The sequence below is a fragment of the Pieris rapae genome, chromosome 10 (genome assembly GCF_905147795.1).
Source record: "Pieris rapae chromosome 10, ilPieRapa1.1, whole genome shotgun sequence".
Taxonomy (NCBI): Eukaryota; Metazoa; Arthropoda; class Insecta; order Lepidoptera; family Pieridae; genus Pieris; species Pieris rapae.
Window position 1 is genome coordinate 273,552 of NC_059518.1, and position 22,266 is coordinate 295,817.

Consider the following 22,266-nt stretch of genomic DNA (forward strand, 5'->3'; position numbering starts at 1 on the left):
AGCACATTTTCATGCCTATAATCTAGTCTAGACAGGATCTAGTCAACCATGGCCTCGACAATTGCTTTGCTTCCATATCTTCAGTGCATAGACTCATCTAATGCACCCTACTTAAATAAACTCCCGCATGAAAGTTCTAGTCTATACATTTCGGGTTTTACGTTACAAATTACAATATTGTATCGACTTAGCATTTATGATGTTTCGTTATCCCTCAATCGTAGTTTAGTTCTACGTTATGTATTTAGCCTTCACTGTAAAAAAAGTGCAAGCCTATTTTTTTCTTGGACAACTTATTATATACAATAATACTAGTGCATTTGAAAGAGAATCTTAACTGAAACTATTTATATTCTAAGATATGCTAACACCGACGATCAAAATGTCATTATTGTGAGTAAGTCTGTGGAGTTTGAACAAAATCTGACATTATAATAGACAATGATCTATGGGCGCTTGTGGGAGTGTCAGATTGGGGCAAAGAGAAATTGGATTCTTTAAATTGAAATGAAAGTTAGAGCTTGTAGCTGTTGTAGTTGATAAGAATTGTGTTGATCGTAGCAGTAATTGTTGTTAATAATAATGAAGTCGATAAGAGTTATTTCAAATAATAAATAAAATACCTAAATTCCAGTTAGCGAAGCTATTTTTATAACCTAAGTTTAGTCATCGAGTTTATACGTTTGGTAAATGAAGAGGTGACAAACGCTACTACACATTTGCTAATTTATTTTCAATGCTAGAATTACAATTAGGTACTTAATGTATCAAACTGTGATTAATTATTGAAGTGATAATAATATGATCAGCGTTTGTATTAGGTAAGTTTTTATTTCACAGTTTTCTAAGTACACGCCCCTAATATAAAATTACTTGCTTAAAAAAACTCCTTAAAAAATTCAAGACCAACCAACTCGATGTGTAAGAAAAGATTTCTACTTCTTTTTTGTGGCGCGAAATTGGGAATTAATTTGTAAATATTAAGGTAAATTCTCCCTAAATATCTAATCTCTCTTATTATCTACTTGCTTCTCTTTATTTACTAATTAAATCAAACTCGTCATGAATAATTTCCAAGTATCTACTTATTTGTGTATGATAAGATTATAGAGGAACAAAGTAATGTCTTAAATTTTCTGATAAGTTCTATTTTGAATATGCACATCACTTCTCTATATTAAATATTCTTAGTGCCCTGGAAAACCCAAAAATAATGACTTGCTTCGTTACTCAGCACCTGATTGAAAAATTAAGTGTATATATATCTCAGATATCTATGCTCTATGAAGAGATTAATGCTTAGTTACTGATGATGCTACATAATAATGTTAAAATAGCTCCTGAAATGATGAATCATATCAAGCTTACAAAATGATCTCCATTTAATTTAAAAAGAATTAATGTATAAAGGTTTATATACCCTTATTAAGGAGAAAGCATACTGAAATAGGATTTCATATTTATCAATTATTAGAAGTAAAACATACATGGGTGTGTAGTAAGTCACTTGAGGAGCAGATAATATGAAAATGTTTTTATCTTATCTTAGCAATAAACACCTGAAAATTAGTACAATATAAATTTTGAAACTTTGAACTGATAGATAATCTACATTTAAAAAGAAACCTCTTAATGTATTAATATGTATGCTAAACATATTTATTTAATATATTTTTTGCTATAACATCATTATTATTAAAAAACATGTAATGCTTTAGTTTTTATTGAAGTATTTTACATAATATATAGTTATGTTGAATATGTTAATCGTGATAATAATATTTAACATGTTGGAAACTGCATCTATTATATGGGCTAAATTTGCTATACATACAAATCAAACCTAATTTGTTTAGTGTAAAATTTTGAGTCAATATTAAAAGTGAGGAACTTACTCTGCAATCTTCATATTTCCAAGCTATCGAAGCAGTTGGTCAGACTGAGTTAGGAAGCACACCAATACCAGTTCACATTTTATTTATTACTTTAGTAACAATTTATTATTAAAACACTATAACAGTTATAACTTACATATAATACAATATTATGTTTTTTTTCTACTGAATACAGGTACTTACTAATACTTAAAAAAAATATCTACAATAAAGTAATGCATATTATGCAAAATTCACGCTTATTTAAAATGAACAGAAGATTTTTTTGTAGTTTATATATAAATCATTCAAGTCAATGAAATAACTTACAACAAATTACATGAAGTATTTTATATTCACTATTTAATATATATTTTACATACAATACACTTTTATAATTGACCTTATGTACAAGTACATAGTAATTAACCTCAGTTTAGTTGCAGCATAAATAACTTGTAAATTCCTGGTTTATTTAGCTATTATGATTAATTTTATTTCATATATTATGTAATTATTATTTTCCTTCAATCAAGTATCTTTTTAACATTTAAACAATTTTTTTTACTCTCTTCATAATCGTGGAACTATAATGTTAAAAGATTTAAAATTAAACATCTTATTTAAGAAATTAAAATGCCAAGTTTTTAACCAGCCCTCAACGCCTAAGTAATCTGCCACAATTTTGCTATCGTGTCCTCAATTCTGTGCTTACTCAAAAGCTTTGAAACACTCGACGCGTCAGAAGTCTTCAATTGCTCTTATAAATCTGAAAGAAACCAGGTTAACAACGCCTCACTATTAAAGGACGCTATTTATTCGATCGCTTATTAAAAAAGCTAGTTTTAAATTTTGCAAGTGGTTTATTTGTTTAATAAAATTTATATATTTATAACACTAAACTTAAGTTCCCCGCCATAATTTTCGATTTCTTCGTCCTGCAATCAAATCACATAGACGATGAAATACCTAACGATTATTTTTGAGCCTTAATAGTCTATTTATGACGAATCCGTTGTGTAGTTTAACGCCCAAATTCAATAACTTATCTCAATCCATTTTTGACCATCTGAGATAGACTTCTTAATCCAGATATTGATAAAAGTTTGCCAATCGGCAATGGCCGGATATGTAATAGCCATCTGTCGATACAAGCTATCCATGTAAGTCGGATCGGTGTATGTGGATAGACCTTTGTATGATAATGACAGTTTAACTGTGCTAATATCCTATCTTAAGATTTTACCTTACACCAGTTTTTTAAATAATTAAAAAGCTATTCGATACGTTTTAAACATAGACATGTATATTTAAATATTATTTGTACGGTTTTATTTACTTTATTTGGTTTATATTGATTATCAAATATGAGTGTAAAGAGCGTAGAGATTGCATTCTATCGGTCAACAAAAATGGATTCTCTTCGTAGGGTTTGGTTTTTGGGATGCAGATAGGAGATCGATCGACTGTCGCGGTCTGATTCTGGTCGATTGAAATCAATCTGAGATTGTGGATTAGTTATTGGGTTCGGGCGTTAGAAATCTAGAAATGTTGACGGTAAATTATGTAAACCCACAATCACATACAGTTTGAAACAAGAGCGTGACCATCAATTTATTGTAATTAGGATTGAATCGTTGTTATTTGTGCAATTCTTACACCCATAAAGTACGTACATACGTGTCTTGGCCAGGTGTGACGTATGTGTTTAAGAAAATAATTTTTATAATTAAATACGTGTTTTATAAAATCCATCACATCGAAATTACCCTATTCTGGTCTGCTTGCTAGTAATAGTTAATCGATTATATCTATATAACGTCATACATGCGTAGGTCCTTCATTCTGGCTATATAGAGATTCTGTAATTACTTTGCTTACATTCTGGTCAAGACAATGTACGGATAATATTGCTATATATAAATTGATTGCAATATATTATACAAATAATATGCCAATTTATGGTCATTTATTGAACTGATAATCCCATGTTGCTTGTTTGTTTACGTTGTGCTCAATTTCAAACTTATAGCCAAAACCAAACTTTGCTGTTATTTCTATTGTTATAAAATTGCCTCCTTCAATAATATATATAACCCATAAAGTACAGATTAATTCTTAAGTACCTAAGCGAACTTATTTTGTTTGATTAATTTATTAATGTTGACCAATACCAAGATTTCCCTTATTTTGTTTTGAAAATTTTATTATATATATGGCACCGTGGTTAATCTTTGCTTGTTTGTTTTGTATGTGGATTTAAATAAATTATAATATATTCTAACAACCAGTCTTACACTAACTTGGTCATAATATTTACTTCGTATTGACGCAAATGTAAACAGGCACATGAATTCCTTTAAACAGAAGTACTTAACATAATCATTTAAAACAATCAATTAAATATATCTATATTTATCTTCCATTAATTCTTAAACTTTTTACTTTGCTTTAACTAACATGTATTGCTTTTTGCAATCTATGTATGGAAATGATAGAGGCAATTATTATTATTATTAGGAAACTGAATTAAAATTATTTTTGAACAAGCAGTCGACAGTGAATAAAATAAAATACCGCTGCCTTTTAATTTAAAAGATTTAATAATTAGTTTCGCGAACGAATGTCGCGCTTTCGCGTATTTCATAGTAAACAATTGCAATAAAAATAAACAAGTATTATTTACCAAATGCTAACTAATTATGTTTTTTTACTCTATTCCAGATATCTTATTTAATCTTCTCACCTGTGATACCAATCAGTTGGTGAGTTACCTTAATTAATTTATATATGTGTAAAAATATTGTCATCTTCTGTTGGGTGCTTGACCTGTCCAACCATCCCAGTATTGAATTATTATTTATAATTTGTTTGCTTATAAGCAGGACTCAAGTGTACACTGTCAATGTTTAACTAAAGAATTGTCCGATGTTATTTCTTGTATTGGATTTGCGGTTTGTGCGTTTTTTTTCTAAATTCTATGTGAAGAATATCCAATCTATCTGAACCACAAAAAGTGTTTTAATGTGTTTTGGGACAATAGACTATTTGACGAGATTTCAAAAACCATTTATCATTCTAAAATTACTCATTCACTATAGACATTATTTACAAGCATACAAACGTCATTGCCAATTCGACTAATCTTTGGATTTTTGATAAATTTAGCACTCCAAAAGTTAGTTAACTCAGTAACGCATTTTTTAAGCAAATCGACAACACTTTATATTCCATAGTGTCAAATAGACCATTGTAATATTCGAGGCACCTCCTATGGTGTAGAAATAGCTTAGACGAGGCACGCTGACAATAAATGTATCTGTATGGTTTATGACGGCGTGTGCGCAGTTGGGCCGTAGCGGCTGTGTAGAAGAATTCGAAGGCTCCTAGGCCGGCGGTATTGCAACAGTGACGTCCGATGACGCAGACCAAGCGCCGTGAGCTGCTAGCGAGCTGTGGTCTCAATCACTGCTTGCTGAGCCGTCGCTCAACGTTAACCTGCGCTCGCGCAACCGTTGCGGTACGCGATACGGGAAAGTCGAATAATTCGAATTTTTATTTGTATTCAATCGGCGATCACGCGCCTTAATAGCGACGGGTCCTTAACGACGTGTGACTATTGCGGATAATTTGTAAGTAATAACTGTTGATTTTACGGTGCATTTATTAGTGGATTACTTTTACCGGCTTCATGTAATTGTAAATTATTTACTATATTTAAAACCTCTTATTGTGAGTACAAACTATGTAACATGATGATTTAGAAATGTGCAAAGAATAGTTTGCACTTGTCACTTTGGGATTTTCATTTAATAATAATCAATGTTAATTAATCATAGTATGTGAAGGAAGAATCTTAGAAATAAATTAAGTCTAATAGTCTAGTAGCCATTCGTTTTAAGAAGTTTCTCGTTGATATTGTGAAATAAACTGTTGATATACAAATGCTTATTTGGCGAATACATTGATTGGTCTACCACAGCTATTATATTACTATGTGGTTAGTAATGGTGTATTATGTAAAATATGAGTCAGGAAAACTGGGTCGTATTCTAATACGTCTATGAGGAATTAATTAATTAAACTTCTACATACTTAAAAAATATAATACTTAAAAAAATATATCACGAAACATACAGAAACCTTGAGTTCCAAGACTAAGGACGTCTCTTAACGTAATTAATAATTTTATAGGTAAATTTTATTAATACCGGGTCCTTACTCCGAAGCTCTAATCGAAATATACGATTTTAATAGTTAATAAAGTAGCGTTTACTGCAATCATTCCGTTTGAAAATACCATGTTCTTGCATTTATTTCGTCACGCACTCAGTCTTTCCAATTCCGATAATTATATGGTAAATTTGTCGTATCACAGCTCCACCTTAAAACAGTACAACTTATTTTATGTATATTTTCATCACCCGGCATGGTTTACCATGCAATAACGTGGTGAATATAACTAAACATCATCATTTGTGAAATGACTAAGAGAAGGTACACATTTTTGGTATCCTAACCTAACCATTTTCCAGCGATCCCTTAAAAATATAAAACTGATAATATCACATGCATGATGTAAATAATATTGTCTTAGTCTCAAATAGGTAATTTTTTACGACTTGTATGTAGTAAAAAACATGGAGCTGCTTTTTAGATGGAGACGTGCTTTGACAAATTGACCAATTATTATGTTAATGTTGTGTTTATTAGTTTATTTTTTGAACAACTCGTAAGCCTTGAAATTGTAGAATTTTGTATAAGTGTTGAGATCGTCCTCTACTTCCTTAAAAGAATAAGGAACGAGTTTTGTTTCCTGCAATGATCACTTCCGTGACTTTTAATTTTAAGCTTTCTTAACGAAAAGTTGTTATTATTGAAACTCCGGTGATCTTGAAATGTTGATATAATTATAAGTTTACAAGTGTTACCTTATAACTGAAGGAGAATTAGACACATTGATTGTTTACTTCGATATCTTCCTTATATGCGATGATTAATGAATGACTGTACCTATAGATTTAATAGTGTAGTTGATTGCTTTATCAAATCCAAGATAGCTTATTAGTATCGGAGGACTTGCTGCGTAGGTGATTTCAACTGACGGCGACTTAGTTCATAGTTTGCAAAATTCATCAATTGTTTTAGTTATAACATCTCGAAATCTTGTATAACAAATACTGCATGGATTATGTTATTTGCAAGTATATTTCTATGAATAATATCATCAAGTTCTTTTACAAACGTGTTATCTTATCTGGATAATATTATTGATTTTATATAATTTTAATTATTAGAGTTTCTTGAAAATATGACGAGGCATATGTCCTCCATTAACAATGGAGTACTATAGCTTGAAAGGAGTACGCATCGTAAATGGCGTGAATTGTTCGTAACTTATGGGAAGAGGGCTCCGACAATGCATTACGTAAAAGTGTGCAAATGCAATTATATTCTATTTTTAATAAAAAATTCTCTTTGTTCATTTCTTATGCTTTCTTCCATATAATAGGCGTAAATAAACCAGGTCGCGTGGTGCGCCAGTTGTTCGTTTCGATTAAAAAAGTTTTTTAAACTTTAATTGCGGCTAACCTAATACGTAAAATGAGCAAAACTTACGTAAGATATTTGACAAAGGTTTTGCAAAGCTCCATGGGTCATCAATGCCACCTATGCCGGTATGATGTTGGGCAAGTTTATTGCCTCTTTCGTAATGTGTCATCAATAAAACCGCTCGAGTTTCGCATCGCTGTGCTTCTTTCTATGTGAAATGATTTTGTTCTATTCGCTTATTTAAAAAAATTAAAATATCTTATTTTCTGCTAGTATAATTACTTTGTATGTAAACCTTGTAAGTAAACGCGGCTAATATTTCTCTTTTTTTTTTAAATAATGAACGTAAAGATTACTTATATATGCCAATGAACTAAGGGGTAAGCGAAGACCAACGCTAATTTGGTAATTGGAATATTACCATTATGTTTTAACCGGTTTTCATATTGTTTTCTCAAGTAAACCTAACAAAAACGTCAAAGCAACATTTGGAAAAACTCATTACAATCATAATTGGTGTAAACCAAATATAATTGCGTTGGTTTTTCTAATAAAAAATTGTATTTGGTTTTAAATGCAGATAACTCTACTTAAATTAAAAAATAAAATATAACATATCTGACGACAAGTAGTGCGTTTAATATATAAGTATCAACATACGTTCCATTTGGTTATAGGTACGAGGCATGCCTTTTAAGTTTTGTCGTTTAAAGAAAAAATCATAACTATAACCTTATAGTAATTATTATTGTTTTTTTAAGTATTTACCACGTAGCTTAATACACTTTTCCATTCGTTCAAACCAGTTATTATAACATTTATTCCACTCTAAAGTGGGGTGTTCAAAATGGCTGACTTGAAAGCGTCGACTGCTTCTTCACCGGACTGGAAGATTTGACCACGAATACTTTTCTTAATTTTAGGAAATTTAAAAAAATCGTGAGTGCTTAGTTCAAGACTGTATGGAGGATGGTCAAGAATTTCTACTTTTTCCTGCTTCAAATGCTCAATCGTTTGAGTGAGCTTGCGTTGTCGTGCTGTAGGATGATGCGTCGCTTTGTGTTAGATAAGTTCGGCGATGACTTGTGCTAAACAAACTGTGGTATCCCACTCTGCGTTAACCGTTCTACGATCTTCGAGTGCAATAGTTGCAATATGGCCGGTTTTCCCCACGAACGTGGTCTCCATCTTCTTTAGACCGGACAACTTCCGTCGTCTTTGGCTCGTCTTGAAAGACCAAGATTGTAAATTGTTGTTTGAAATCAGGATTGTAGGCATAGGGCCAAGATTCGTCACCACTGATGATGTCGTAGACGTGATTTCACTTTCCTCGGTTGAACCTTTGCAGAGTTTTCTTACCATTTGACGCGGGCAGGGTTGTGATCCCCGGAAAGCAGATGCGGTCTCCAGCGGCAAACCTGTACCCCTAACACTAAATAGCTTTATCACACCAAGCGCTTCATGCAAGATCTCCTGAATCCCTGTCTCCTGTGTCCCTGAAATGCCTAATAGAGCCTTTACCTCTCGATCACATGATCACATGACGATCTTCGAGAATTAGTTGTCTCACAGCAATGATGTTATCTTCAGTGAAGGCAGATTTTAGGCGTCCTTCGCGAGTGTTGAGAGTGGACATACTAGTGTAGTTGTCACTAACAAACACTAGTATGTCCACGCTGGAATTCTAAGTACCAGCGTTCGACAGTCCGCAGACATCGGGTTTCATCACTGAACACAGATGTTTGCTCTTCAAAACACTCAAGCCGCGTCAGGACTCTTCAAAAGTTGATTCATTTTCGAACGTAACCTGACAGATACCCATCGACGCTGTGACTAAACAATAGCATTAATCCTAATACTTTCAACTGTTTGAGATTCAAAATTAAAACACATTCCAATATCCAAATTCCAAATTGCCGTGAAATATGGAAACGACAGAACTTAAAAGACATCCTTTGTATACTTACGGAGTGTTAAGAAAGACGGGTACCATTTTTAGTACAATTTAATATTCTTTTAACGAAAGAATAAATTTCTTAACATAATATGATAAACATAGATTAGATTAACTTTGATCATTATTTTATCAGTTTGATGAAGCACTGACGTAACTACTCGATTAATCACTCGAGTATATCGGCCATTGAGCAGATATTGTTAGGTATCTAGTTTTGTTAATGTTAGACGCCATTCCTAATCCGACGCTATCCCGATAAAGCCAGCATCTCTGCGTACATCAAGAAGAATTTCTCGGTTTTGAGCATAGAAAGTTGTATGGTGTTGCGAAAAAATGGAATTCTCGCTAATTGTGAAATGGTTTTTTTTTATTAATAATGAAATGCTTAATGCTCTAGTTAGTATTCACTTTCAGTAACGGAGTGAAATTGTGTTCGCAGAATACCTAAACGTCGTTTCGTAGTCGCACGTAATATGTGTAACGCAATGTTTGAGAACGTTCCACGGGATGAATGTCGCGTAGTGGGGTAGAGGCGCAGCCTGGCGGGGCTCTGGGCCACTGGGTCACCGGTTCCGCGGGGCGAGCCACCCGTTTAGCGCAACGTACTTACGTAAAGCGGGCGGCTTGCGCACTAGTACGGCGCGGCCATGCGCCGGCGCAGCGTCAGTGAAAGTTAGCCACGACCGATACGAGACGGACCACTGTCACCTGTTTCCTTTCGAACACTGACGTTTTTGAGAAAAATGCCGTGATAGCGCTTACACAATCGATGATTCGGTTGCATCACGGCTGACCAACTGACCGAGTCCCCGCTTAACACCATAGGCGTTAGGATAACCCCGTACAGCGACACGAAAGCCAAAATGCGTTACGCAAACTTGACAGCTGTAAACATTCAATTCAATTTTCAAGTGTAAGTGGAACCAACTTTCGCTCACTCAGTCAAGGTCGTGCATAATCGTGCTGATTGCGTAAGAGAGCGCCGCTGAGTGATCCCGTCATTGTTGTTTTCGTCTGCTGTGCCATCTCGATGGCAGCTGATCATTCCAGGCGTGGTCCTTTGTTGTGTATTAATTAAATTTGCGCGGCGGTAGTTTTAAAGGGGTCATGAACTGACCGGTTAAGAGGTGTATGACCGTTAAATGTCGCGTGTTTAATGTACTTAATAATTAATTAACAATAGGTTACTTAGGACCATCGTAAGGTGTTCTGATTCCATGTAGTTAAGAAATGCGATAGCGGTTCATGGAACGTGACAATAGCACGAAATTAGTGCGACTTTAGAACCAGACGTGCTCAAATCTCCAATAACAGCGTCGTTCATTTCAAAGCAGTAAGTGATATCGACATCTGTAATTTACGATCTCGTACCACGTGTACAGCATATAATTTTGTTAAATTAGTGATTACATAACATTGAAGATATAGTAATGTGGTTTTGGTTAAATTGCGTTTCTGAATCGCCCGTTTTTCTCAGCGCATTAGCGCTGTCGTAAGGCCGGATATTCTCTTAATCGCTAATTCTGTTTCGCGAAATCTGCAAACAGCTAGTTTTAAGGACGGTGCCGTAATGTGCTTCCGCCATAGCGCACTCCACACGGCCGCTATAATAAGGTGAATAAAGAATATTGTGTCAACAAATTGTTCGGTAAATATTTGATTTTAAATAACACATTTTCATAATTCACGTCCGCGTAGTTTATTTATTTTCCTGCACATTGTACCTACTAATATTTGTTATGGCATCATAGCCCGGAATACATACAATGTTATCGTATAACCACCTTCATGGGGGATCGACCATAGATTTACGCTTGCATACGGTTTTGAATAATTGTGGTCTCGTACGCGTGACCTACTTTACTAAGTAGGTCATTTGGTTTTTTATTTGTGTTCGTGAGTACTTATTAAGGCTGGTAAAGTTGATACTTTACTAATATACGTTTATACATTACAACAGAACTGCGGGGATCATTAGTACAAAGTTGAAAAAATGTTGTGGCATATAACAAGTAAACGTGTAATAGGCTGACGCAAATCCCCAAGTGGCATCAAATAAATTTGTAGTCACGAAAATTCGCCATTCCGCACCCCGAGTTGCCTTTTTATTACGCAGTTCTTCAGTTACTGTGATAAATACTGAAATATGTTTTCGTTGTTTCAGATTAAGTTGCCAGTAACCTATTCCAAAGATGGAGAGCTTGAGTGAGTGGTACAGGGACCTCATGGATAACAGAGGTGGTGAGTAATCTCCAATTTTAATACAATAATTATTCCTAAACAAAAAAGTCGTAGGAACACTTGCATATATGTACTAGATTTGTATGCGTAGGTCTCCCTTTTATTATAACATTTAAATAGAGAAAAGGCTAAATTTTCTTTTCTGTTGGGCTTACATTGAAAGACTTGTAATATGTGTGTCCCCTGAAGGCCCCGCAGATATTTCCTCCAATTAAAATACAGTAAATTAAATTTAACATTAACACATTAAAATATACTTTGTAATACCAATCAATGAAAAATAATTATTATTAATTGCGGAAATAAATATACATGTTTAATATTTCTTTAAAGCATTAATCCAATCGGTTTTTTAGATTTTAAATGTTTTTGTAGGTATTAATGAGCTTAGCACAGATAACCGGAAATAACTAACTCTTAGTTTAAGTATTTTTTATTATTATTACAAGTTAAAAATATTAAACAAAAATTATAAGTTGCCTCTTCCAAAAGGTATACATAACATGGATTCATATGAAGGAAAACATGCAAGACACTCCATACTTACTCATTTAGTTCAATATTTTTGTGTATGTGAAGACCAATTACCTACTAAAACAGTGTTAAATAAATTCACATTTGTACAAATTTCAACTGTAAATTTTGCTTACTTAATCTAACATGACCTAAATTCCAAAAGTAAAAAACTTATAACTGAAATTATTTTAGTAACCATTTTTGGAAAGCATGTCAAGCACGAAATTATTTTCGAAATGTCAATTTTGAGTTTACGAGATTTTTGCAAAATCACGACGCCACGAGGAAGGCTTGTCCAATATCACTTCACTGCATTCAATTTGTATATAGTGTTATATTCTCATCATTAAAACTATTTAAAGTTCCACGAGTCAGCGACGTTAATGTGAAGGACGTTAATTATATGTGTAAGGAAAACCACTAAACTGATGACTGATATAAATGCAATGTACTTGTATTTTAACAATTATACCCTTATCCAAGCAAATTCAAACTCATAATATCTTTATTCATATAGGTTAACAAATACACTTATGAACGACAAAAAAAACAAATTAAATCAATTGTAAATTTACATTTATTACCAGTTCGCAAATCAAGAGCGTAGAGCAGGCAAGAACTGGCAAATAACTTTCCGCCACTCTTTTTTAATCGCTAAGTTTTGAATCATACAATTTGTTTGGAGGAAATCAATCCCAAGGATTAGGATCGTTTAAGTATTCGTCAAATTTGAAAAAAAGCTTTATTGTATAATTTGCTTTTAACGAGGGCTTTGAATTTATTATGGTGATAATTATCTAATTTCGCTTGGGAGTTTGTTGTAAAAACGAATACAATTTCCATATAAGGAGTGGTTTATCTTCTGGAGCCTGGTCGATCGTACACTCCAATTAGTTCTATTTTGCGTATTATACTGGTGAAAGTCACCATTTGTTTTAAAATCGTTTACATGTTTTGTACATACAACAAGGCTTCAAGAATATATGTAGTTATATTGACCGGATAGTGTTATAAAATTTAATTGCTTAAACAAGATGAAAAATTATATTAATGATTTAAAGGTCCTATGTCCCATCGGAAACAGCGAGTACACCTACACCAGCCTAAACAGCCTTGGGCAGCTCGTGTTCAACTACCTTCGCCTCTGTTCCTATTAGTGGGCATATTCATAAATGTCCAAATAGTCTTAACAATTTGCTCTCATTTAGTAATTCTCACAGTGCAAAGAATAGTTATGCTCGATGCGCTCAATACACATAAGATGGAATCTTACGTAAACTGTTACGAAGGAATCGTAAGAATCATTCACCTGTTTTTGCCCTCACATCTTATACATAATCTCTATATGCGATATTTTATTGCGCAAAAGCTTATATTATTATGCTAGATGCGACTATGTCTGTGTATTGTAGTGTTTTTGTAAAATATAGCTGATATTCAAGCTAACTCTAAAATGACATGTCGCGCTTAGTCTAATGTTTCACCATAAGCCTCGTTGTAATTAATTTATACATCATATGAATACACTTACTCGTAATTAATTTATACTTAATTTAACGTAAAATTGTATTAATGTTTCACAGAGATGCTACCTACTTCGAATATTGTTTTCAATTCTATAGGAATTTTGTTATACCTAATGTTCACACACAAACCGTTAGGTATTAACATGAGCGTTGTGAGAGCTTATGGAGCAAAGTCCAATTGTGTTTTACGCAAATGATACGCTCCGAGGTTTATTTTTATTACAAAACCTGGAAAAAACGTGTTGACTGAGAAATGTGTACGTACATTGACGCAACTGGGTTTTTTAATCTCTTAAATGTCAATAGTTTATGTAAAATACTCTTAATCAAGGAAAAATACTTGCAATGCATTTCATTTCAAGTTTTTTTACATATGTATATGATTAGTACTGTTTAAAATTACTAGCCGTACTCTAAGCAATACCATTTCGTACATTATGAAAGAAAATATAAACAATTTAGTAATTCTAAGCTTGCTTATGAAGTTTATTACGTAGTAAGTGTTATAAACTAATATATTAAAAGAAAAATACAAAAACTTTATAGATCAATCTATTTTACCAGATCCCCGTGTGAAGGACTGGCCCATGATGTCTTCCCCGCTTCCGACGTTGGCCGCCTGTCTGTGCTACGCGTTTTGCGCCAAGAAACTTGGGCCAGCCCTAATGTCCAGCCGCAAACCATTCGATTTGAGAAATACCCTGGTCATATACAACTTTGTTCAGACCGTGTTCAGTGCTTGGATATTTTATGAGGTAAGTAAATTGTAAATTCCCTGAGGATAGACTATACAACCAATAGACTCTCAAACGGTGAAGGAAACTATGGTGAGGAATCTGGCTTGCCTTAGACCCAAATGGTCGACGACGTATTCAGGCACAGGCGGTTGATCACCTACTTGCTCATTTGATTGACGACATAATATGATCACGCAACAGAAACAGAAATCTGAGGCCCAGTGCTAAAATGTTGTAGCGCCACTGGTTTAGTATTTTTGTAAGTTAATTATAATTATATTTTGAATGTAAACATTTAATTGATATAAGGAACAAGAAATATTTAATTGAACGAATTATTTATAAATTACGGAAAATTTTATTCCGTTAAAACTTGTCTCAAAATTTTCCATTAAGCCGAACGCTATTAACAAAATATATATCTGTTGTCTCGGGAACAACATTCACTAGTCGTCTTAAATATTAATATGTGTAAATATATTTAAAAACGTTTTATATTTTTTATATAATTTTTTGGTACATATTACATTATATTGTAATTTTTAATTAAACAAAAAGTACAACTCAATATTTATTAAATTTTAATAAATTTAAGAAATGTATTAAATAAGAGCTGTGTAAAAAGGATTACTGTAAAGTTAGCGATTATCTAGTTAATAAATGGGGCTGGGACTAGTGGGCAGGATAATTCTAATTAATTTGCTATATTTGCCTTCACCCTCGTAGTCTTTGCCGATGAGTAGGGATGTTCCAGGTTCAAATTTAATGACGTGGATTAAGTGATACGTGTTCATCTTATGTTTCTATAATAAACGTATTTTATTATTATTATTATTTTTATGTTTTTTATTAGCAATGAATATAATTTTGCAGCATTAAGCGGTTTCGGATTATGTTGATACCTCTTATCCATTTGAGGTTTGAATACACACTTAAAGAAATTTCTCAATTTTAATTTCAACAAGAGAACTTTTTTTGCATATCGGAAGTAATTGTGAATTTAAAGCACACAACAATCATTGCAATACATGCCAGTGAGATCAGTTATTTTTTCTTTCGTAGTAAAGTTTAATTAATATATTATAGGTAGTCGTGTATATACAGTGTCAAAATGTTTTGTTACAGTACATGGCGAGTGGTTGGTGGGGCGATTACAACTTCCGGTGTCAGCTTGTTGATTATTCGCGGAGCCCGAAGGCTATGAGGGTAAGCAAGAACGTTTCTAGTCATCTAGGAGTGTATTAATACCTTCAACCCAGAAGTCTCTTTGCCCTTTTAAAACAAAGAGATATTTAATCAAGCTAATTTCTACAATATTTAATTTTAACTTTATCTTATAGATTAACATTAAATAGGCTTTACTATCCATTGTATTATGCTCACATACTTATAAAACAATGTCTTTATATAAATTTTTTAGTAAAGTCACAAGGTTAAACACCTTTATAAGTCTAAATTTTTGTACAATATTATGAAATAATATTTATCAAGAATTATGTAAGACCTTCAGAGACGACAGTTTTTTCAAATATTACAAAAAACACCGCGTGCATTAAAAATATCGTAATCCTCGTAATAGTTTTTTACAAAATTTTAATTTAATTTTTTACTCTCAGTATATAATATCTATGATATATGTATTTTATCCTAGTTGATAAATTGACTTAAATTATTTCCGGCTGTAACGAGTGACAGAACTTGTGAAAACAAAACGCAAGGTGCGTTATATGAACTGTAAACAAAGCCGCCAAACGACTTGTTTTAAGACGAATCGTATTTCAGATGGCAAACACTTGCTGGTGGTACTACTTCAGCAAGTTTACGGAGTTCTTCGACACACTGTTCTTTGTGCTTCGCAAGAAGAACGAGCACGTGTCGACTCTACACGTCATCCACCACGGCATCATGCCTATGTCTGTATGGTTCGGACTCAAATTTGCACCAGGTAGGTCTGTCATCCTCAAGGAATATCCAGTTACACACTAATTTTAAGTGAATTACATTTTCACTCGTTCTACTAGTAGAAGCATCGAACAATGACAATTTTACCAGAAATACCTGGTAAAAATTCATTATTGCTGATTTAGCATTTCTTTAATAATAATTAAGATAATCCATAGAACTTTACGAGGAGAACATTCAATAATTGATTTGTGATTTTATTTTCGGGCCATAGTCAAAAGCATTACATTAACATTAGATTGTACATAAATTTATGAATTAAAATCTGGCATGTTCTCAGATCGTGTATACATATTATACATTAATAGTGAGCACTGGTGCAACCAATTTCTTTGCACTAGAGTCGATCAAATAATCCTTTGCATCATAATACGCTTGAGCGAGTAGCTTTAGATTTACGTGTGACTTGAGTTTAATTATCGTTTAAGCGTCGGAAGGGATATTGCTGTATAAACGTATTTGTAGTTGTTACAAAAAAATTGCATTTACAAGTCAATGAAAGCATTTTTTTGATTAATTTTAATATTTATCGTTAATCACTACTGCATTTTAGTTATTTTTTTTCCATACGCCAAAGAAGTATAACTTCTAACGCGTGTACATAAGTACACACACTCTTTTTTATGTTAATGTCGTGTTTTTTTCTCTTTTTTCGGGCATATATTTTCAGTATGAAACTGCTTTTAGCAGAAAGATCACTCGTTAACATCTTTTGTTTTGTTTTTTTGTGATGTAAATAAATATTGTGTTCCCTAGGTTATAAATAATACTTAAAATTAATTGAATGAACTAGTAAAATAGAAAAGATTGTTATAAATGACCTTGACTACGAATTAACTTTAAAATATAAATGAATTACCAAACAAATTTGAACAATTGAAATATTCATTATTCAGCAAAATAACTTAAATAGTATCGAAGTTAAATTGATATTGTTTCAAATTAGCTTTTAAATGCGCCGTGTAATTAATGTATGTATAATTAGATTCCATGACATCAATGTTCCTGGTTCAAATATTACATGAAAAAGAATGTGGCCACCTTTTTGAACAAGCCTACAAACATTATTTGTAAACGATGTTCTTACTTATTATTATACTTGAATTTTTTAAATTTAAGAAGACCAACTACTCAATTTAATTTTGCTACTACTTGCAACTACTTAATCAAAATTTGAAGTAATTAAATTTCTTTGGTACAAAGTACTCCCAGATTCGGTACCGATGGTGCTACGGCGATTCTTCTATTGACGCGTTTTGTGAGTTCGTTTATAAACGCTATGTGTACTAACAATGACATTAAAAAACTCGGTTCATTATGAACTTTCGTCTTCGTGTTCGTGGCGAGTTGTCACAAATTTGATATATACAATGCGTGTATCCTGAAGTTCATATTTTCGTGACGAATAAATTATTTGGAAGGAGGAGAACTCGGGAACATTGTTTTATAGATTTAATATTTGTTCTAGCCTTTTATATGAACTTAGCGATTGAATATAAGTACGTATATTATGCAATATAATTAAAATTCAACTTTTTCTAACTTTTATTTAATTTTTATATGATAATGGCTGGTAATTAATTTGTACTTATGTCTATTACTATTATCTATTTTCTAGAATATGATAATAGTTTAGAATCAAAGTTTTTTAATACAACATTCACGTTGAGTAATATTTTTGATGACATTTGGTTATGATCTCGATGGTGGAAGGTATTCTAATCTGGTAATATATTTCATTTGATGCACATTTAGATGTTTGGAGGACTTTAAACATATAATATATATTCTAGAACTCCCTCCGACACAACTTTTTTTCACTCTAATGCTACTAGCTCACTAGGAATTCATGAGCAATTTAAATTCTATAATTTATTGTTTGGGTTCCCGACCATCTGACAAGTGCAACCTGAAACTCGTTGCAGGTGGCCACAGCACCTTCTTTGCGTTGCTGAACACGTTCGTGCACATTGTGATGTACTTCTACTACATGGTGTCTGCCCTTGGACCGCGCTACCAGAAATATATCTGGTGGAAGAAGTACCTTACCGCCTTCCAAATGGTAAGCGTTTCGGAATATTTATTTCTAACTTGTATAATTTTAATTAGTATTGTAATAAGATGTCACCCGGAGTTACACGTTACATGAACGAAGGTCTGCAAATATTTTAATGAGATGTTAATTTTTTATAAATGGATAAACAAAAACCTGTTGAATAAGTGACGCTCGATTAATTAAGTTTAATATTCAGCGATAAATAGTTAATCTTCACAACAATGTCTTGTAATATGTAATGTGTATGTAAATGATGGTATTTAATATTATTTATACAATCGCAAAATATGCGAATTAATGTTTATTTTATTATAATCGTTATTCAGTGTGCTGCACATACAATACATGAGATAAGGGACAATTAAATGAAATTTAATGTATCACATTTTTTCCTTAAATGAATCTGCATGGTTCAATGGCATATCGAAGGCCGTCTTCGAAGGAACGCCACCTGCGTTTCCTCATTCGAGAAAAAGTTTCCATAAGTTGTTATATAATGGTTTAATGTTGCTAAATAATAAGATTGCCCGATAAGGATGCTATAAGCAGAGCATGACGGTCCCAGAAATAATGGTCAATGTGTTAATTGGATGCTTATGGAATAAAATTATAAGGTGACATAAGATATTAACATGTATCGTTGGAATGTAGGTCGATTTCGTTTGTTCATTCGCACTTTTAGCTCACAAAGGTGGTTTTATATTGACGTTAAAAATTTAAGATATTGAATCTCGCTTTTGTTTTCAAACGTGTTAAACAAAACGTAAAGGTCGACTCTCTAGTTTAAAATAAAAAGCCGATCCTATTTAAAGCGCGATGACTTTTCAGGTTTTGCTCCTTTTGCTGATAATTTGAATCTGATATTGATAAGTGATGTTCGTTTCCAGGTGCAATTCGTGCTGATCTTCAGCCACCAGCTCCAAGTGCTCTTCCGGCCTTCGTGCCAGTACCCTCGCGTCTTCGTCTACTGGATCGCGATGCACGGCTTCCTCTTCCTCTTCCTCTTCACGGACTTCTACAAAGCACGATACAATAAGGCCGAAAAGTCCAGACTGAACATGGGACTCTGCATGGTGAGTTCTTCGCGTAAAGACAAAATACTTCTAGCGTGTAACAATTTTTTATTCGCAGGTAATACTATAATGTACTAATTTTACTCTTCGTGTGAATAAATGTATTAATTTAATGTACATATATGTAAAATGATAAAAATCGTCAAAGTAAACTCCGCAAGACCTCGATAACGAAATAATTAATTTACTCAACAGTCACGATTCGTTCGTGTAACATAACACGACCCATTTGGATTCTAGAACGCGATTAGTGCACGAATAATAATTGATATAAATTTAAATCATACATTGTTGTGACATTCCTCCATTTATTTACAGTTTAAATAAAGGAAAAGAAAATATATATTCTTCGGCTAACGGGTCGTCGTTGCCGGGGAAGTCATAGATATATCAATTTTGTGTCGCAGTTCCCTAATATTAGAACTTGTTGCAGACGGTGCTAGAAGACAGCTCGAAGAACGGCTACAAGCAGGAGGACTCGTCGGTGCCGAACTCGTACGCGTCGTCGGCCGCGGACGCGTTCGTTCGCCGGCGGCCGGTCACGTAGTGCGCATCTTTGTTCTAATCCGCGAGGACTTTCTACGCCCGTACGTCGCCATTTCAACGCACTCGCATGCAATATTATTGTGGAACTGAAATTATTCTTATTCAATTACTGTTTTCTTTTCAATTTAGCAAAACCGCGACACTGATTATTATGCGGCGCTACGGACACTTTCGGGAATATCCTTTAAATATAATTAACAATGATTTGAAGAATGCCTTTCGGAACGAGAACGTATTTCGCGAAGGTCGACGGGCATTTACGCAGATCGCTTCTGCGATTCTCTTAGGTTACTCTTTAGCTTTTTGTGTAAATATAATTTTATTGCATTTTAACTTATGTTACCAGAGAGTTCGATCCAGTGTACCTATTTACTCTTGAATAAAAATATTTATACAACTTTCGGGTATTTTAGTCGGTTTATTAGGAGGAAACGAACCGGCCGAAGCGCTCGCCGTTTCAGATTAAAATTCTATAAATCTTAAAGTTCGGTTGGCTCGGTCAATCGGTGATTTACATACATCTGTGTATCGCCGTGAGGGACGTCGGGGTGAAGCGGGACATTTGTCCCGACGTCCCCTTCGGATGTTCAGTTTTAGTTTTAAGCGAACCGTGCATACCCGTAGCTCGTTGTAAATTAGTCGTTAACAGTTAAGGTGCTTGCAGAGAGACGTAGAGCGTATTGTATAGGAATTTATTCTACAACACGGAAACGGATGTGATCGTATTTGGCACAGACCCCGTTTAAATAACTTCTTTCGAGCGACAAGCCTTATTTATATATAATATACTTATTTGTGCTTCACCTTCGTAATGTTGTTGTGGGTTGATCGTGATAAACTGCGAGTGAATTGAACTGGCAAAACGGTATTTTGAAATACGTATTAGTATCCGGAGCCGTGGTGTATCGAAGTTATCAAAATCCATAGACATAGAACTGTTGTATAGAAAATAGAACAAATGTAGAATTAGATGAATTGCTGTTTCTGTACAATTAAATGAAAAATACTCGAAATTGTGAACAACTTGTTTTCAAACAGTCGTAATGCGACAAAAAAGCGCGAAGATTTTTGGCATTTGACATGTTTTTCTTACGCCGCCATCTTGAATACGCATATGACAAGTCATTCTGTGTAATACTGAAATTCAATGATTTCTTTCAATTTGTTGATATCAAATGCAAAAAAAATCTCAAAAAATGCTGTTTATATAATCATATAATCGGTTGATGGGATCCTCATTATAAAAACATGTTTTTTTCAGTGGCATTTTGGCCACTGGCAGCTAAAAATCTTTTTTAAATTAATTGCCAAAGTCATGATCAAGTTTTAGTTAGTTAAATCTATCGACTGCGCTGGAAATTTCCAATTGGATCGATATGGAAACGATGTTTTGTATATTTTTAAAGTTTTAGGTTTTAGGGTAGTGAATCGATGCGGGTGTGCACGGCAATGGTGAGCGAACTTCGAGGACACTGACATAGCTCGCGACGAAAACTCGTTTTAAAATGATTCCTATTTAAATTGATTACAACTAGATCCGTGTTGAGAACGTGTATGGCTAAGAAACAAATTTTTTATGATTAATTTTCTGGCATTTTATTCGGCATTATTCTCAATAATTTAACGACTGTCAGTGGCGTCGAAGGGTTATTTCGTGGCACATTCTTGTATTACCGCTTTAAGTGTTGTCGCGTGGAGGCTTGGGGATGCGCCGGCGCCGGTCACAGTGCTCAAACATTCTGCAAACTCACTATGGCAATTTATTTATTATTTTAATAAAGTATTTTCCAATTTCGTCTTTGTTATTTTTACCTTAACCAAAAAACTAAGAGTTATATGAACATAATATAAATCCCTGTCAAAATTGTAAACCTATATTATTAATGTCCCTTTCTAACTTAATGAGTAGGATACCATACTATATCTCGAAAACGGCTGAACCTATTTTTAGGTAACTTGGACTGATGCCTATGTTATAATTTACCTATTTAAGAGGATATCATCAAGTTTTCAAGAAATGTGACGCAAACATGCCCACATAAACGAAATAAAACACGTCAGAGGCATAAATAAAACATTGGAATATTAGCCAGTAAAGTCGGTTACTAAAATGAATAAACAATTTTGCGGCCTTTGACCCCAAACTCGATTAAGTTTGCTTCACAATTCTATTCAATCTCGCCAAAATTTATTTTGTTTTATAAAGAGTACTAGTTTTAATTTAC

General features: G+C 33.4%; 2 protein-coding genes across 5 annotated transcripts in view; one reads left to right on the top strand and one right to left on the bottom strand.

Moving 5' to 3' along the window:
- Positions 1 to 22,266, bottom strand: part of LOC110996832 (elongation of very long chain fatty acids protein) — a 90,344-nt gene that overhangs the window by 32,647 nt on the left and 35,431 nt on the right. The gene's annotated exons all lie outside the window — the stretch shown is intronic.
- LOC110996940 (elongation of very long chain fatty acids protein AAEL008004) lies at positions 462 to 21,835 on the top strand. 4 transcript variants are annotated; one of them, XM_045629693.1, is made up of 10 exons: positions 462 to 821; positions 4,599 to 4,639; positions 11,549 to 11,625; positions 14,232 to 14,422; positions 15,530 to 15,610; positions 16,187 to 16,349; positions 18,292 to 18,428; positions 19,310 to 19,495; positions 19,929 to 20,082; positions 20,171 to 21,835. In XM_045629693.1, the coding sequence occupies exons 3-9, from the start codon at positions 11,577 to 11,579 to the stop codon at positions 20,040 to 20,042; spliced, it is 921 nt and encodes a 306-aa protein (XP_045485649.1). In that variant the 5' UTR covers positions 462 to 821; positions 4,599 to 4,639; positions 11,549 to 11,576; the 3' UTR covers positions 20,043 to 20,082; positions 20,171 to 21,835. The 4 variants fall into 4 exon arrangements, with proteins under 4 accessions (XP_045485649.1, XP_022120550.1, XP_022120559.1 ...); XM_022264858.2 differs by having other exon boundaries at positions 19,929 to 21,835; XM_022264867.2 differs by lacking the exon at positions 4,599 to 4,639 and having other exon boundaries at positions 19,929 to 21,835.